At 37.7% G+C, this 19,353-nt stretch overlaps 1 protein-coding gene across 8 annotated transcripts in view; it reads right to left on the reverse strand.

The window, feature by feature from the left end:
• Positions 1-2,160: 2,160 nt before the first annotated feature.
• Positions 2,161-19,353, reverse strand: part of LOC108907382 (twitchin) — a 54,599-nt gene continuing 37,406 nt past the window's right edge. For all 8 annotated transcript variants that reach the window (XM_018711045.1, XM_018711041.2, XM_018711040.2 and 5 more), the window contains 10 exons: positions 16,261-16,721; positions 12,803-16,202; positions 10,372-11,541; positions 6,297-7,770; positions 4,866-5,092; positions 4,520-4,810; positions 3,765-4,433; positions 3,404-3,706; positions 2,969-3,348; positions 2,161-2,908 (listed from right to left, as the gene is read on the reverse strand). In XM_018711045.1, coding sequence (XP_018566561.1) covers positions 2,651-2,908; positions 2,969-3,348; positions 3,404-3,706; positions 3,765-4,433; positions 4,520-4,810; positions 4,866-5,092; positions 6,297-7,770; positions 10,372-11,541; positions 12,803-16,202; positions 16,261-16,721 — 8,633 coding nt within the window. In that variant the 3' untranslated portion in view covers positions 2,161-2,650. The remainder of the gene's footprint in view (positions 2,909-2,968; positions 3,349-3,403; positions 3,707-3,764; positions 4,434-4,519; positions 4,811-4,865; positions 5,093-6,296; positions 7,771-10,371; positions 11,542-12,802; positions 16,203-16,260; positions 16,722-19,353) is intronic.

Here is a 19,353-nt window from a genome sequence, read left to right on the forward strand (position 1 = left end):
AGTTCTAGGGTTTTACAGACTTATATAACCATAAAACATAATTTTGTAAAAGTTATGGAAATTGCATTGTATAGCAAAATGTACCTATTCGTAATATCGTAATTCCTATATCCAAGCCAAGGATAAAATATTTGTCAACAAGATTTTATGGTAAATACTGTAAATAGGTCATAGGTCCACAACTTCTAATTTATTTTGTATTAATCAATTTATTGCTAAAAGTACGGTTAGTAATGTTCAGGTTGATGTAATTTACACAGATTTTTCCAGTGATAGGTTGGATGATGGTATTTTACTCAATAAATCAATTCATTTTGGGTTGCCCTATTTATAAAATGTGTTCATGTCATATTTGTCTAACAGAATACAGTGGGTTTATTTCAAGAGGGGTAAATGTAATTTGGAATACATCAAGGTTCCATGTTTAGGCCAATGTTAAAATATAATGTGCAGTATTTCCAATTGCTTTAAATTACAGAAATCCTTAAATAACATGAATTCCCGGTCTGCTGCCAATAATCTAGAAGAACCCCTAAGTTTGCCCTGATGTTCATTTCGGTTTTTATTGTATCTAAGGCCTCTACAGACGGAGCCGCTGGTCAGGTAATGGTGACCCTCTGAGATGTTCTGTAGTGACCTCTGCGAATGTTCGCATCCAATTATTCTCAACATTTTTTCGTTCTACATTCTCGGCATCATCAGATGTGACTCTTCAAATGCTTCGCGGTGTCTCAGTCACTCAAGTATTGGATACGACCAGTTGCAGAGGACACTACGGAATGTTTCAGAGGATCGCCATTACCTGAGGAGCGATTCTGTCTGTTGCGGACATAGACATAATAAGAACCAAAATGTACATCAAGGTCGATCTAGAGATTCTACCAGCAGGTCTGCCACCCACAGAGTTTAGCCCGAGAACAACAAGGGCAGATCAAAGATTCCTAGTTAAGGCTAAGGAAGTGAAAGGTAATTTGGTAACTGGCAGCGACCTGTTACACATACCAAGGCATTTCAACCCAAAAAACAATCGTACATTAAATATATACAAATTCTCATCTTTACACTTTATATTAATAATTATAGTCTGTAGAACAGAAATTAAATATTTAACTGTTCTTGTAGCTCTTTAAAAGAAGGATTTTCTAGTATCCATTTTACATTTGTTTTATTATAAAATATATTGTCTGTTGTGACTTTCCGTTCAATAAAGTATACTGCATGTTTGTATTTTATATTTTTTATATTTTGATGCAATCTGTATTTTCTAAATTTGTTTTGGTATTATGTTGTTTTCTAATTACTTTACTGTGGTATGTCTGATGTACAGGGTGATTCACTATATTTTGACCCCCCCCTTTAAATTTTTTGTTTTAAGACAAAAGTTGCAAGATTTTTATGAAGTTTTCGAAAAGATAGTACAAAAACATATGAAGTCCACAGAAAATGGAGGCGGATGTTAACTTTGTTAATTTAAATGGAACACCCTATATATTTTTACATATTTCACGGCCTACCATATAACATTGTCCATGAGTAAATAGGCCTCTCACGGCCTAATTAGTGAGATTTAGTAAAAATACCTATACGCATTTTGGTTTATGTTAATGTCCGATATGTCAAAATATATTACAGCTAAATCGAAATCCTTACGTAAATGGAAAAAAGGCAAAAATCCCTGAAAGAGGTCTAACAATTACAAAATGTTTTATTTCTTAATAAAAAAACTTCTTTTCATTTTTTAATATTATCTCACTTATTGTTAGAGATGGACCCAACAAATCCTATATGACTATTCTCGATAGGGAACGTTCTATCCAAATATGTAAAAATATACAGGGTGTTTCATTTAAATTAACAAAGTTAACATCTGTCGCCATTTTGTTTGGACCTCATAAATAATCGTGCAACTTTTGTATTTCACATTTTTTATCCCTTAAAACAAAAAAATTAATGAAGGTCAAAATATAATGAATCACCATGTACATATATTTGGAAAATAAAATAAATATACATGATGCGTTCAACAGTACTGATTACAAGGTTGATTAGTTGTCTCATATTAATGGCCAAACGCTACTTTTTTTAAATTCATAAAATAAGTAGATTGTTGTTACTTGTTATAAATGTGTGTTGTTTTCAATACGAAATGAAACAATAGTAAAAAATTATATATTTTTTATTTTTACATAGTATGATACAATTTTGGTTCGGCTTTGCAAAAGCAATAATGCACTTTTTTTATGAAACTTAAATAATGAATAGAGATGGCACAATGAAGAAATGGCTTTAAGCACTTTCACACTAAATAAATAAATAATAATCTCTTTTCATACCGTTAAACTAAAATTTTCGGCAATTCTGCTCCGTATTTTTTTTCGGAAAATGAAATGAGAAATAAATGTAATGCTGAGCGCAGCTGCTTTCGTTGATAAGAAGTGATGAATACAGAAGCATGGATATATCGTCAACACGGAGATGGTAAGTTGAGGATGCTGTGGACGATATAAGCAGACAATTTGTAGTTACCACTTCTTCCCGGAAGCTCGCTTTATATAAAACACTTATAAATATATTATTTATACATATGTTACATAAGTTCTTGGAGCAAGTCGTTCGTTAAATTGCGTTATTGGCTTAGTCAGAGCTTCATCTAGAGCTCGCCAGGTGGGACAACATTTAGCGAGAAGGCCGAAAAGGTTTCACCTTTCTTTCCGATGGCTTTGGCTTGATATTGGCCAATATCGTTGGAATCGCAAGACAAAATTTGTAAGGTGTAGCGTTTTCCATCAGCAGTGAAGTTATATTTGGCACTGCTCTCTTTTATTGGTTTGCCATCCTTCAACCAATTTATTTGTAATGGGTCATCTTCTGTCTCTGCTATGAATGTCGCGGATTCACCCTCTGACACCTACAGAAATAAACAGATAGGTATACACATTCATACAGATTTGATTATTCGTTTTCTTACCGTGGCGGATACCGGGAATGTTTTGAACACGGGGCTCTTAGGCTGTTCGCCTGGAACAACAACATTTAGTGTACAACTGCTGAAACTTTCACCTGCATCATTGAATGCTTCACAGGTGTATGCCCCCGAATCTTCTGGGAAAATTTCGGCAATGATGAGTTTGTAGATATTTGCTTCATTTGTGTATTGGAAGTCTTTCGAAGGTTTAATTTCTTTATTGTTGTGTAACCAGACAACGTCGAATTTGTCGGCCCCAATAATGCGGCAAGATATAGTTACAGGTTCTCCATCTTTCGCAAATGCTGACTGAAGATGGCTGACTATTCTTGGTGGTTTGTCTTCTGATCCTTTTTTCTTTCCATTGGTAGCATTAGTCATGGCTAAAAAATGTTTCTCGGTATATAAAAATTACTTTACATTTCAGATATTACTCACGTTTAATTGTAAGGCGGCATTTAGTTTCTGTGGTTCCAATGGAGTTTGTTGCTTTGCATACATATTCTCCTTCGTCTTCAGGGTATACCTCATTGATATGGAGTTTTGCTATTCCATTTTTGTATTTAAGATCTACTACTTCAGATGAGCTAAGTACTTTGTTATTCTTTGTCCATACGATTTGTGGATCGGGATCTCCTTTTACGTGTGCAGTCAAAGTTAAACTGTCACCGTCGTTAATTGTTAGGTCGGATAGCGTCTTTGTGAATTGTGGAGCACACATAGTTGAATCGTCTGGGGGTACTGAAAAACAAAACGGGAATCAGCACCTAACTACCACTCACAGTACACTCATACATACATGCTAATTCCTTGGTTGCGCTTCTTGATCGATTCGGACTTCCTGTAGAATCTAACCTACCGTATTTCCTAGGCGGTCGTCGTTCCCCATCTCCAACGCTAAGATTGGACGATGAATGTGCTAGACTGTTCGTGCTAGGGTTATTAGATCGCGGTTGGATCGGGGTAGACTGGGGAATTTGTTTTCTAATAGTAACTGGGACAGGTGCTGGTTTAATGGGATGTTCGATATACTTTCTGTCGCCAGAGTATAGTAGTTTATTTGCGAGGGCTGTTTGTTCAGCGGTGCTGGACTCTCCCTCAACGATGACAACGCATGACGTTTCATCTTGTCCGTGTGGATTGGTAGCAACGCAAGTGTATTTGCCAGAGTCGGATGGTCTGCATCCGACGATTTCCATTGTGATGACACCGTCAGAGTGCGACATTGAATATTCGTATTTACTAAGTTCTCGTTTGTCTTTGTACCATTTCACCGATGGGAATGGCTTGCCACTCAAGCAACATAGTAGTTTGCAAGTATCACGTTCTTGCATAACACGTGGTCTAAGTAAGAAGGTAAAGCTTGGTGCGCATTCGAGTTCTTCTTGCCAGAAGGTGTACGGTAGCGGTTCGCGTCTGCGCATGACTGGTGCCTCTGGCTTATATTCAGGTACAACTCTTGGCACGGCTAGAAATCAAAAATATTTAGCAAAGATTTATTCAGCTTGTAATCATTTATAAAGGCTCTGTATAAGCAATTGTCTGTTTACTTACGTTGAACATTGAGGAAAACGACTTCTTCCCTCGAGCCGTAGTGGTTTTCTGCCCTGATGATGTATTCACCGCGATCCTGCAATCTGGCTCTGTTAATAATGAAGTAATAATCGTCTCCGGCATATCGTTTCATGAATTTAACGCTTTGTCTGAGTTCTACGTTATTGTGATACCAACTAACTGTAGGAGCGGCGACACCGATAACTCTACAGTAGAATTTGACGCTTTGTCCTTCGTAACAGAAGGCACTTTGCGGTTTAATAACAAATCTCGGAGCGGCTTGTCTACGGTCTAAAATAATATTGTAAATTTAAAAAACGTGTGAAGTTAGAGATAAAAAACTTACCAAAGTATGTATCATGGATCTTATATTTATCTATTAGCAGTTTACGTAGTGACGAGTACTCTGATAATCTGCCGATTGGAAGGGCGAATGAATCCCATGCATCATATTTGGCACGGATTCTATCACGTATGCGAAGGTATCTCGATTGTTCAATGACTTGAGTTCTGTCGCTGTGGTCACCGCTCAGCCATGAATGCAGTAAACATTCTTGGGCGGTCATACGTTTCCTAAAAAAGTATTAAATTAATTTATGGGGTTCCCCAGAATATCAATCTGAAATATATATTTTTTAATCAAAGTCATTTTTTAAACCACACATAAACTCTTGTCTATGCCGTCACTGAACAACTCCCAAACTTAATTGTATCTGCATGCTGCTTATCAGTGACAAGTGAAATTACAACGGAAAATGATTTTTAAAAGTAGATTGTTTTGTATGACTGCGACGTGTTATTTTAAAGTCATCATGTTTTTTTGTTGTGCGGAAAAAATTTTCTGTTCAGTAAATATTGACTAATTTTGGCATGTGGATATCAGAGCTGGGCAAAATACTTTCAAAATGTATTTAAAATACAAATTTCAAAATGCTAGTACGAAAGTATTTCAAAATACTTAAAAACAAAATACTTCTTTGGCAAAGTATTTTAAATATAAATTACTTAGTATTTAAAATAGTATTTTAAATATGTTGAATATTAAATATATTGAAAATATTCATTAAGAGTATTTAAAATATTTTTGTGAAATATTAAATCTGAAAAGATGTAACTTAAAAAAAATATATTGTATGTGCAAGGCAAGCCCGATTTCAAAATCAAAATTCTGGAAACAATCATTTTCATTTGGATTACTGAGATGCAGAATATTTAATTCACTCATAATCTTTTATTAGTCTTTTTTTAGAATAGCCCACTAATGATAAAAGAAATTAATTTTAAATTTTGATAATTGACTACTGACCTGACTAGTGATGATAGTGACTCAAAAGGTAGTAGAAAAAATAGCATGTGTTGTATTAGTCGTAACATGCAAAAAGTACTTGTTTTTGGTAGGTATTTTAAATACTTCATTAAAGTATTTGAGTTATAACAAAAGTATATTAATTACAAAATACAAAATACTATTTTATATTTAAAATATTATTTGGTATTTTTATTGACAAAATACTCCCAGCTCTGGTGGATACGTTACTAATTGTAAGTAAAACTTATGGATTTTTTAAAATAATTATTACCGTTTTATAAAATGTACATAATAAAATGGTCAATATTAATTTGGTAAAACGAGAATTTCGTGACCGCGATGTGATTCGCTTGTTCAGTGGTGAGGTATGAAAAAACTAAATTCATGGCAGAATTTGAGAAAACTAACTTGTGATATATATAAATACGACTCGCGTTCGGAGTTATACTTGTTAATAATGAAACTTACTCTTTGTTCTTGAGTAGCAGTCTGCGAATGAAGTCCTTTCCTTCTTCAGATACATTGGCGAATGCTTCTTCGTCGAAGTCCCAGTCGCAAGCCTTGACATTCTTCAGAGTCTCGATATCGTTTTCTCCAGCAAATGGTGACAATCCGCTTAATAGAACGTAACCCAGAACACCAACAGCCCACATATCCGTGTAGAAACCGACAGGTTCGCGTTCGACAATCTCGGGAGCTGCGAATTCAGCAGTACCGGTTGAAATCTTAACAACCTCGTTGGGATCTAGTTTCGTGGCTAGCCCGAAATCGATCAGTTTGATATTAGTGCCTTTACGTGTTTGACACATGATATTTTCCGGTTTGATGTCGAGGTGGATGATATTTTTCTCGTGCATGTGCTTGATACCTTCACATATCTGTCTCATGTAGTTGATAACCTCGGCTTCAGACATCTGGTAGCCTTCGGCTGTGATACGTTCGAATAATTCTCCTCCGGATAAGAATTCGTAGATGAGGACCATTTCGTCGTCGTCTTCAAAGGCGTCGTGTAAGTTAATGAGTTTGGGATGGTGAAGTTGGTTCATGATGTCGATTTCTTTACGTATCAGTTCTTTTTCCATGGCGTGGGATACGGGGATGAACTTGGCGGCGAAGATATTTCCCGATTTGCGTTCGCGGCAACGGTGCACAACACCGAAAGCGCCCGTGCCGATTTCTTCTAGGATGTCGTAATCGTCGTATACAGATCTAGTCTTAATTTCAACAGGTTGTGGGACGAATTTCGAGTAAATATCGAACACGTACTGGTCGTAATCCTTGATCGGCTCTTTGTGAGATTCACGGATCTTCTTGCCGTTTTCATCGACTTCATATTTCCTCTTCTGGACTTGTTTCTTGACAGTGTCCTTGGTGGCGATGAGGTTGCTCACGTCTGAAGGATCAGAACGTCCATAGATATTTTCAGCGTAGACCCTGAATTCGTATTGGTGACCGGGTGTAAGACCGCTGACAGCCATAGTGGTTAGACGTGTATTTCCAACTCTAATCCAGGTTGATAACGGGTGCTCACGTCTTTCAACGAGATAATTGGTGATGTTGCTACCGCCGTCCCATACTGGAGCTTTCCAGGACAATGCGAGTGAGTCGGTACCGATATTATCAGCAGCCGGGAATCTCGGAGGGTCGGGGCGATCGGCGATTTGGATCTTAATAATGGCCGTGTCTTGACCGAGTTCATTCTCAGCGGTTATTCTATATGGACCGCTGTCTAACTTGCTGGCATCGCGAATTGTGAGAATGGCGTGTCTGTCCTTAACTTCAACGTGGTAGTGGCCGCCGGATTCGATGACTTCGCCTTCTCTCACCCAAGTGATCTTTGGTTTGGGGAAGCCGGTGAACGGAATTTTAATAACAACGTTCTCACCCTTGTCGAAGTACGCAGAGTCTCGGAAACGAGGGGGAATGTTGAGTTTAGGAGCAGCTGGAAATAAAGGATAAATTTAGCTTGTCGTTTTCAAATGTCACATTTACCAGAAAATAATGCTTATACATGGTCACCGTTGAGGTGTACATCATTGCGACCACCTAAATTAGATGTGATATTGAGTTGGTTTAATTAAACAGAGAGTTTGCCTTTTCTTCTATAATTTTTTTAATTACTGAATATAGTGAATAAAATTCGATGTATCAGGTGGAAGTCACAATCTTCATTTGTTTTTCTTTCTCTCTAGCTATGATGCAATTATTAAATAAACTATCAGATTGACATTTTTTTAGGGTTAATAAAATAGATTAATAAGTTTGTAATTGTAATGTTACGTGTAACTTGTAATTTTATGCTCCATTGGAATGGTGAAAAAAGCTTTTTTAACAGAGATTGATTATACACTAGGCACAGAAATTAAGGGATATTAAAAAAATACCAAAATTTTGGATTATTTACGAAGAGCTGTAACTGGGAGGGAAATGGTCGTAGAGAGAATAAAAAAAAAGGAAATTGAAGTTCCAAGCAGTGTCTAGTTTTCGGATCTGGAGTTTAAAATTTTTTAGTATCAGCAGTTTTTGAGTAATCATAAAAAAATGAACGAAAAAAAAATGTAAATTTTTGCTTTTTTTAAAAAAAGCCTATGGACTTCAAAAATTTGTATTTGGTAATTTCATAATAAAACTCTTTTAGATAATTTAATTATCTTCAATTTGAGCGGTTCCAGAGCAAAGCAAAAAAATTATTTTTGACTTTGGCTATCAATTACTCGGGAAATAATGGTAGTACAAGAAATCCAAAGAAGGTTTTGAAAACTGCAAAGTATTTTCTACAAATCGCAATTATTGGTTTTTGATAAACAATTTTTTTTTGAAGTGAAAATGTTGGTTAGAAAAAAGGTAAAAAAATGCATAATTGGGGATATTTGAATAACTTTGCAAATAATTAATAACCAAAGGATATTGACTGTAACTGTTCGACCTCAAAATGTCCTAAAGAAACCCTGATAATTTCAAATCTGCTGAAAATCAATGTAATAAGTAACTTTTTACTTTTTATTCATTTTTTTAACTTAAAAATGTTTTTCAGCAACAATCCATATTTTCTTCATCAAAAATCGTTCATGATTCTAAAAAAAATGAAAAAAAAAGTCAAAAATTATTTTATTCAAATTCTTTTTCTTAGTGCCTGGAATGTTTAAATTTGTCGTTTTTGTCGAACAAAAAAACTCGCTGCGATTTGAAATTATCAGTTTCTTTAGGACACAGGTTGAAAAGTTACAGTAGTCAATAACCTTAGTTTATCCATTCGTTGCAAAGTTATGCCAAGTTATTCAAATATCCCTAATTATGTAATTTTGTACCTTTTTTCCATATGCATTTTTTATGAAAAACAAAAATTTGCAATTTTTTTTTCGTTGATTTTATTATGATGAAAACTAGACACTTTCCTTTCAATTTCCTTTTTTTTATGGTCTACGACCATTTCTCTCCAAGTTACAGCTCTCTGAAAATCACCCAAAATTTTGGGATTTTTTAAATATCCCCTAATTTCTGTGCCTATATAGTGTAAATTACTTTCAGTTAGTTAAAAAATGAAAGAATTGGCATGAAAATTCATAATTTTTTTGCATTTTAACTAACTTAATGGGGTATTTTTAAACTTTTCAACTACATAACAAACTGAAAATAGGTTAAAAAATATATGATCTATATATATTTTTATTTTGACTACATTAAACGTCCTAAAAAGAATTAAAATATGCGTTGTGACGTCGTTCTGTGAAAATTTTAAATCTAGCGCCTTTTATTTCCTTCAATTATTGAAACTGCAGTGCCCTCTAGTGGAATACGCGGAAACGTCGGATTTACATTACAGATTCCAACCAAAGAACATATTTATAGAATTATTACTAAAAAATTGCTGCAGAAATCGCTAAGAGTTATGCCTTCTACATTTAGAGTTTTCTTTTCAAATGTTTCTCTTTTCTATAGCAAATAGGCAACCAGCAATACATTTTTATGAACAAGCGGCATCGAAAATTACAATTTCTTTACACCAAAAATTTGAGTTTCAAACTAACTCCATTTTATGAAAAATCTGCGTTAGAACGGGGAAAAGTCTGTTATTCGTGCATTAATTCATATTTAGACAAACTGTGTCATAAAAATCTATCAACATGTATTGTTGGTTGCTTATTTGCTATAGAGCCCTATTAATGACTTTATTCACGTAAAATAACATTTCAAATCAAAATAAATATAATTTAAATTAACTAATTAATTTACTGAGAAGATTACAAATATATATATTTTTAGGAAATACACATTTTCTTGATGTAAAAATCTAATACAGGGTGTCCATAACAAGATGAAAGGATCTAAAAAAGCTTAATCTTTTTTAATTTTTCAACAAATAGCGCACATACCAAAATTTCCGTTTATAACAAAAAAATGGAAGAGAAAAAAATTTACTTTTTAATTTTTTTGCAGTTTAACCAAACCAACTGTTCTATTTCACCAATTTTTTCTAGTTTAGGGGATCCAAGTGGTGTAAACTTTACAGCTGACTCTCTTGTATATAAAAAAATGTACTTACTCATTATCAGAAGTTCGGCGCGGGTAGATTTTACGCCACCTTTGTTGACGGCTCGGCAAACGTATTCATCGGCGTCTTCACCGAATATATCGTGGATGATAAGGTGGTGAACCTCACCCTCACTGTAGATGTGGTATCTTGAACCGTTAGTAATTTCCCTGGCGCCTTTGTACCAAGTAATATGAGGCGCCGGATTACCAGTGATTGTACATTCGAACTTGGCGTTGTGATTCTGAATGCATTGAGCGTTTTTAAGGGGTTTGATAATTTCTGGCGGGGTAGCAGCGAGGGGATCTTTAATTTCCACCGAAGTTGAGGCGGAGGACGGTTCTGAAATTCCAGCGATATTCTGAGCGAAAACTCTGAATTCGTACTGACGTCCTTCGATAAGGTTCGATATGTTTATTTGAGTAGGTAGGCATAGCGATACGTTAACGCGTTGCCAGGCAAGGCTGCCAACTTCACGTTTGTCTATCCAGTAGCCCTGAACGCGCGCTCCTCCATCGTTTTCGGGTTTAGTCCATTCGAGATTGACAAAGTCGCCTCCGACTTGGGTAACTTTCGGTATACCGGGTGGACCTGGTGGGTCGAACGGAGCTTTGGCTCTCACCGGGTTGACTCCCTCTAGTGGCGGTCCCATTCCATTTTCGTTCACTGCCATTACTCTGAACAAGTATTCTTGACCTTCGGTTAAACCTTGCACGGTAAATGTGGTGTCTCTGCAGGAACTAGACACCGTTATCCAGTGGGTTCCCGTCACATCTTTTCTTTCAACGACGTAATGAGTTACTCGTAATCCTCCGTCGTAGCTAGGCGGTTTCCAGCCAAGCGTGCAGGTATGTTTGGTGATATCGGTAGTTTCCAGAGGTCCATTCGGTGGACCCGGTAGGCCAGTTATGTAAACTGTGAAGCTGCCCGATGCGCTTCCACTGTCATTCTTTACGGTTAAATTATAATCGCCACCGTCCAGCTTGGTGATGTCTTTAATGAAAATGATGATATAGTCGTCGAATACCGTGTATCTAATGTGGGTAGAATCGTCGATGTTCTGGCCATTTCTGGTAAGGGTGACGTCAAGGGGCTGGTCGCCCGAGTAGTAGATTTTAATTTTGGTGTTATCTCCTTCGGCCAAGTACAAATCTCCAGGAAGGCGTTCGATCCTGGGAGGAGCTGAAAATGATTTGAATTCATTAATAAATATTAATGTTATACGTATTTTATTAGATAAACCAAATTTGTATTAAGAGGGCTCTATAGCAAATAGGCAACCAGCAATACATTTTTATAGATTTTATTACACAGTTTGTCTAAATATGAATGAATGCACAAATAACAGTCTTTCCCCCATTTCAACGCAGATTTTCTATAAAATGGACTTAGTTTCAAACTCAATTTACTTTTTGATGTAAAGAAATTTGTAATTTACACCAAAAAGTAAATTGAGTTTGAAACTAAGTCCATTTTATAGAAAATTTGCGTTGAAATGGGGCAAAGTCTGTTATTTGTGCATTAATTCCTTTTTAGACAAACTGTGTAATAAAATCTATAAAAATGTATTGCTGGTTGCCTATTTAAAGAAATATTAAAAAGTTTTCCTTTCTTTGTAGAAGGGCGTAGAAGGAATAATTTGTCATTTAGTAATTTTTTTTTAAAGCATTGTGGTTAGTTTTAGATTAACTCTCAGTGTCAGTAATCTCTGATAACACAGCCACACAAAAAAAAAGTTGTCTGTACTTTCCATGCGACATATGTTATCCGTTATATTTTTGCCTCCTGATCACGAATCCGGTCAGAATTGAGTTATCACATCACAGGAATTTCCTAACGTCAAAAAACAGGTCAAAAATAGGAAAAATTCACGAAAAAGTACTAGGAAAAGTACAAAAAAATATTTTTTCTATATTCAAAGGTTCATTTATATGGTTAAGACCCCGCTGAACGTGAATCCGCGGTCAGAATTGATGGTTCTTTTTCTAACCTAAAAAAAACGGGTCAGATATCACGAATTTTCAAAAAATACCAGATTCGTGCCAAATTTGGTGTACGGGGGTTTTCGGGGTCGCTGATCACGGATCCGATGTCCATTTTGCAAAATTCAAGATGGCGGATCCAAGATGGCCGACCAAATTTTCAAAAAATAACTGATTCGCGCCAAATTTGGTATACGGGGGTTTTCGGGGTCACTGATCACGAACCATCAATTTTGACCGCGGATTGACGTTCGGCGGAGTCTTATCCATATAAATGAACATTTGAATATGGAAAAAAAAATATTTTCTACGTTTCTTAGCACTTTGTCGTGAATTTTTGCTATTTTTGACCTGTTTTTCGAGGTTAGGAAGATTGATATTATATGAAACAAGGACTTTTGACAGACATTTCAATAAAAATTGAAAAATGATGTAGCGAAGCTTTAGTGGGAAATACTTACTTCCAATCTTTAGACGTGCTGTGGTAGTGACGGCTCCTAAAGTGTTGCTTGCTTCGCAAGTGTAGTCACCGTCATCGACATCGAGAAGGTCAGAAATATGCAAGAAGGCGGTTCCTCCTCTAACTTCAGTTCTGAACCTACCGCCGATTTTAATCTCACGACCGTTCTTAATCCATCTGAAGGTTGGTTCCGGTTTGCCGTACGCCTCACATTCCAGAGTTACGGATCTGCCGAGAGGAGCAGAAGTGTTGTTGAGACGGCGTAACCACTCCGGTTTTTCGCCGCCCAGTACCTCGCATACCTTAACGGGTGTTGTGCAGTTGCTAGGTTCGCTCTTTCCGGCAGCGTTAACGGCGTATATTCTAAATTCGTATTCCGACCTGTCGATTAAGTTGAGGACGGTGTAATTGTTATCGGTAATGTTGTAGTCGTTACACTTGGTCCAAAGAGGACTGCCGATTTCTCTCTTTTCGATGATATATCCGGTGATTCTTGAACCTCCGTCGTTCGTAGGCGGCTCCCATGTAAGGTCAACGTAACCTTTACCTACGTTAACCACTTTAGGATTCTGTGGTGGAGACGGTACGTTGAATTTGCCCTTGAGTTTGAATTTGTTCGAGGACGCGGAAGGTTTACTGAAACCGGCCGCGTTTTTAGCACGTACTCTGAATTCGTATTCGTGCCCGCTCGTCATGTTGAACAGATCGAAGTGCGTTTCTTTTATGAGGTAGTCGCTGGCACTTTGCCAGTGCGCATCGTGGACAACGTCGCGGTACTCGAGTTTGTAGCCTTGGATACGTGACCCGCCGTCGTTGTTAGGCCTGTCCCACGAAAGGTAAATCGTAGAAGAATCCCAGTCGGTAACGCGAGGCGCTCCTGGTGGATCCGGGATCGTGAATGGATATTTAGCCGTGATCGGCTCCGTGCTTTCCAGAGGTTCACTGATGCCGTACTGATTCTCAGCGCGGATTCTAAAGCTGTACTTCTTGTTAGGCTCCAAGCTCATAACGTCGTAATGAGTGTTACGGACGAAACTGCTTACTTTCACCCAAATGCCGCTCGTGTCTAACTTTTCAACTATGTAGTTGGTAATCGGTGAACCGCCGTCATCTAAAGGCGGGCGCCATGCCAGCGAACAATTATCGGGCGTGATATCAGATATATCAAGTGGTCCCTGAGGCGGTAAAGGCTTGTCTACCACGAGGACACGGCACGTGGCGGAGTCGGATCCTACATTGTTCGTTAACTTGATGGTGTAACCGCCCGTGTCCGATCTCTTGGCGGATTTGTTCAAGAATATGGAAGCGATGTCTGTAGTTTCCATTTTAATTCTGTTGTCGGGGATAACTTCGTCCCCGTTAATGGTCCAAGACGCTTTCGGTTTAGGCGTAGCCACGTAGGGAACCGTAATTTTGAGTTCTTCGCCGGCGATCACGACCATGTCGCGAATGCTTAGATCTGAAGTTATCTTAGGAGCTTGCGGGGCGGCTCTGGCACATATGGCGTCGGACGACGAGCTCCACGGTCCTTGTCCGGCTGCGTTGACGGCGGCAACTCTAAATTCGTACTCGTGGTTTTCGATTAAGTTGATGACTTTAAGGTTTAAGTCTGGAACGATAGCGTGAGCGGCTTTCGTCCATTTGTCTTCTGTGATGAGACGTTTTTCGACAACGTAGCCGGTGATGGGAGAACCGCCGTCGTGGCGTGGTTTAGTCCAGGTGATCGTGATAGAATCCTCGGTGGTTTCGACTCCCCTGGGGGCTCCAGGAGCTCCCGGTGGGTCAAACGGATGTCTCGCGCGAATCGGCTCGGACGTAACGGCCGGTTCGGATTGGCCATACAGATTCTCGGCTATCACCCTGAAGTCGTATTCTTTACCAAGCGTCAAGTTGCGGATTCTGACGAACGGAACGGTGACGTAACTGCTGACTTTAGACCACGTTTGGGATTTGGCCTCTTTCTTCTCTACGATGTAATTGGTGATATCGGCGCCGCCGTTGTCCTTAGGCGGTTGCCAGTACAACGTAAGGGCGTCACCGGCAAATTCGTCCGCTCGGAGGTTCTCGGGCTTACCGGGTCTGTCGAGAACTTTCACGTTTATGGTCGCCGTGTCGAAACCCGAAGGATTCTTCAGTTGGAGTCGGTATTGGCCGCTGTCCGAACGTTTAGAGTTCTTGACGATGATGCTGGCATAATCGTCGGCAAGTTGTGGGAATACGCGGCTGTCGCTGTCGTCGAGGAGCCTGTCATTGGCAAACCACGAGGCCGTGGGCTTGGGGAAACCGACGTATGGAACGTGTATGCTGAAATCTTCGCCGGCACGGACCGTGATGTCGCGGACGCCACCTAAGTCCATACAAGGCTTGTTGGGTTGTTCTTCGATTACAATGGGATTGCTGGGTCTGCTTGGCTCGGAATTGCCAACGTCGTTGACGGCTATGAGCCTGAATTGATACTCTTCGCCTTCTTTTAGGTTAGGTACGGTGTAAACGGTATCGTTAATAGGCGAGGTATTGACATCGGTCCAATCATCGGAGCCCTTTGGACGTTTCTGTAGGATGTATCCTTTAAGTTTGGAACCGCCGTCGCTCCTCGGTGGCCTCCAGGAAAGCGTAACACTATCCTTCGTGATCCTGTCGGCTTTCGGTGGTTCGGGAGCGTCGGGTTTAAATCGTTGATGTTGGGCGATGATCGGTTCAGTCGGTTTACTGGGTTCGCCGGGTCCTGCTTCGTTGACTGCAATGACACGGAATTCGTATTTGTTTCCTTCGCGTAAGTCTTGTGCGGTATATTGCGTGTTCGGCGTGGGGTAATTGTTGACTCGTACCCAATCGCCACCACGTTCGCGTTTCTCAACATAATAGCCTGTGATAGGTTTGCCCCCGGTGGATATCGGCGGGTTCCATTTAAGCGAGCAGGAAGATGGTGTGTAGCCGGTAACTTCGGGCTGGCTCGGAGCACCTGGCGGGTCGAACGGGCTCTTCGCGACAACCGGTTTTCCTTCTAACGGCTCGGATACGCCGTATATGTTTTCGGCTCTTACTCTGAAGACGTATTTCTTTCCTTCGGTTAAACCACGTGCAGTGAACGACGGTCTCGGGCAGAAACCTGGGCAAGGACGCCAGCTGTCCGTTCCATATTCGCTGACTTCTACGATGTATCCGGTAATCTCGCCGCCACCATCGTCAGTTGGTGGGTGCCACGATAGAGATACAGTGTCTTGCGTTGTACCCGTTATTTGTAGCGGGCCTTTCGGAATGCCAGGCTTATCCACTACAATTACTTCGATGTCTCCTTCATCGGTTCCGTATTCGTTCGTAGCGCGCACTGTGTATTTTCCAGAATCGTCTCTATTGGAAACTTCGACGCGCAGTCTAGTATTTTCGCCGGTAGTCTCAGTCTGAAAATTTTTGTATAATTTAAGATAAACGTTAAAATATAATTATCGAAACACTTACGTATACTCTGTTGGATTCAGGCACAGGGATCTTATTTTTACTCCATTCCACTTTTGGAGTTGGCGCACCGGACAAGGGAATATTAATATTAATCGGCTCGCCAGCGCGTACTTTAATTTTACGCCCAATAATACCATCCAGCCACAATTTCGGTTTCTCTTTCATCGGCTTAGCAATAAAGACGTTAGAAGTGTCGCTAGGTTTGCCGGGACCGGCGGCGTTTACAGCAGAAACTCTGTATTCGTATTGGTGTCCCTCTTGAACTCTATCGTCGTAATATTCAAGGTGCTTATTAGGCTCCTTGTTAAGTTTAACCCATCTACCGGTAGCACGGTCGCGACGCTCAATGTCATAACCGACAATCGGAGATCCTCCGTTGCTGATTGGAGCAGACCACTTGATCTTAATGTGGTCCTTGTCGCTATCGACCAGCTGTGGCTTGCCAGGCTTACCAGGAACATCTAAAACGATATATTTTAATAGTTTTACTCCCTAAATTTAGATAATTTAAATCCATCACAGATTACCTGTGCCCTTTAACCTATTTAACAAAACAATTTTTACTAAATCAATTCAAATAGTTGCCGAGATAATTGGATAGTTATTATAGACCGTGAGCTAGCGCACATGGGTCCTCTCGAGCCCCACGTTGGGCGCCAGATGAAATAGTTTTAGGTGTGGCTCATACTTTAAATAAAGGCCATTTTTCACAAAAGTTTCCAATATTTCTAGTGGCTTGCTGGAATAAACCTAATACTGTAATAGACCGTGAGCTAGCGCACATGGGTGTGGCGTCATCGAAAAATGTCTGGCATTTTGAGGTTTAAAAAAGTTAATTTAGTTAATGAAAATAAGGGTGGTTTTAAGGGCCGACCCGTGTTCGAAAATTTGGAAAATGAATTTGCTTTTGCATAAAATAATTAGTTTTTCACTAATCTTAAATAGCCGAAAGGGTGGTTCATACACCCCCCTATGAACTTGCAAGAAGAAAAAACAATTCATTGTTTACTTTTTGTCTGGCAATCGAAACAATGAAAATTTTTGTTTTGAAAATGATAAAAATAAATTGCCAGACCGTTTCCAATGTTCGGAGTCGAGTATCTCTGCGGAAAATTATGTGAAAATTTTTAACATTTTTCAGTGATCTTAATGTACAAAAAAAGAGGGCCATTGTGTTTGCGGTATTATAAAATGTTATTCATTTTTCAATGGCAGACAAATTGGCCGGTTCGAAAATTTATAAATAAATAAAAAAGGTGTGAAAAAATTTATAAAAATTTCAATAATTTATTTTTGTCTGCCATTTTGCATTTCAATTAGAAATGCGCTTATAAACACAACATACAAATGCAAGATAAGTTGAGCCGTTCGAAAATATATAAATAAATTAAAATGTTACAAAAAAATTTACGAAAACTTGTTTTTTTTTCTAATTCAAACGATTTGTATTTGTCTGGAATTTTGCATTTCTATTGAAAATACATATTTATACTTCAGGTTAAAACGCCAGACAAGTTGGGTTGTTCGAAAATTTAAAACAAAATTAAATTAAATTAAATACTTAGTCGTAAAAAAATTAATGAAAATTTCAGTGTCTTTTTTTTGTCTGGCAATTCGTTTTTTAATAAAAAATACATTTACAAACTCATATTAAAAATGCCAGATGAGTTGGGCTGTTCGAAAATATATAAATAAATAAAGTTGTAAAAAAATACAATTAATTTTTTTTTTCAACTTTTTCCCTTTATATTATAAGCTGTAATTACTTGGGAAACATACTCAAGATACTATTTCCGACGTAAAATTTCCTACTTAATCTGATGCTGTCAACGGAAGTGACTTACTTAGCCAAGAAAAGCTGGAAAATAGGAAAAAGCTCCGTAAATTTAAAAAATTCACATTTTAAATCGTATTTGAATTAAGAAATAAAATTGCAGGAAAATGTTATTCAAAACATGAACTTCAAATAAATAAAAAATGCTTATTATATACAAGATGTTACAAATAATTGAAAATACAAAATACGAATAGTCCTTGTATGTATATATACTGACGTTTACTGAATTTGTACACAAACTGATGTATACTGAATTCAACTTTCTCTATAATGGCTGTGACAGTCAAAAAAAAATACGAAGTGGGAACGTGTCTCATGGAGATACGCTTGCGCAGTACAGTGATTTTACTGGATATAAGCCACTTGTACTCTTATGGGGTACAAAATTTTGAAATAAGCACTTTTATTCATTTAAAATTCATGTTTTGAATAATATTTTCCTGCTATTTTATTTCTTAATTCGAATGTGAAAATTTGAATTTTTTAAATTTACGAAGGTTTTTCCTATTTTTCAGCTTTTCTTGGCTGGGTAAGTCACTTCCGTTGACAGCATTAGATTCAGTAGGAAATTTTACGTCGCAAATAGTATCTTGAGTAGCTTATAATATAAAGGGAAAAAGTCAAAAAAATGAGAAATTGTATTTTTTTACAACTTTGTTTATTTATTTAAATATTTTCGAACAGCTCAACTTGTATGGCATTTTTAATTTGAGTTTGTAAGTGTATTTTTTATTAAAAAATGAATTGCCAGACAAAAAAAAAAGACTGAAGTTTTCATAAATTTTTTTACAACTGCCTATTCAATTTAATTTTTTTTTTAAATTTTCGTACAACCCAACTTGTCTGGCACACCTGAAGTATAAATATGTATTTTCAATAGTAATGAAATGCCAGACAAAAATAAATTATTTAAATTAGAAAAAAAAAAAAGTTTTCATTAATTTTTTTGTAACTTTTCAATTAATTTATACATTTTCGAACATCTCAAATTGTCTGGCATTTGTATATTGTGTTTATACGCGTATTTCTTATTGAAATTCAAAATTCCAGACAAAAAAAAAGTGATTTAAACTTTAATATATTTTTTACGAATTTTCTGGCACAATTTTTCCATTTTCCAATCTGTCTGGCAAATTTTTTGTGACAAGAAATATGGGTATTAATTTTAAGTACCAGACAAATAGTGATTACTGAAAAATGTTAAAAATTTTCACATAATTTTCCCACAGAGAATCTCAACTCCGAACATTGGAACC

This window comes from Anoplophora glabripennis, unplaced genomic scaffold (genome assembly GCF_000390285.2).
Source record: "Anoplophora glabripennis isolate ALB-LARVAE unplaced genomic scaffold, Agla_2.0 scaffold5, whole genome shotgun sequence".
Classification (NCBI taxonomy): domain Eukaryota; kingdom Metazoa; phylum Arthropoda; class Insecta; order Coleoptera; family Cerambycidae; genus Anoplophora; species Anoplophora glabripennis.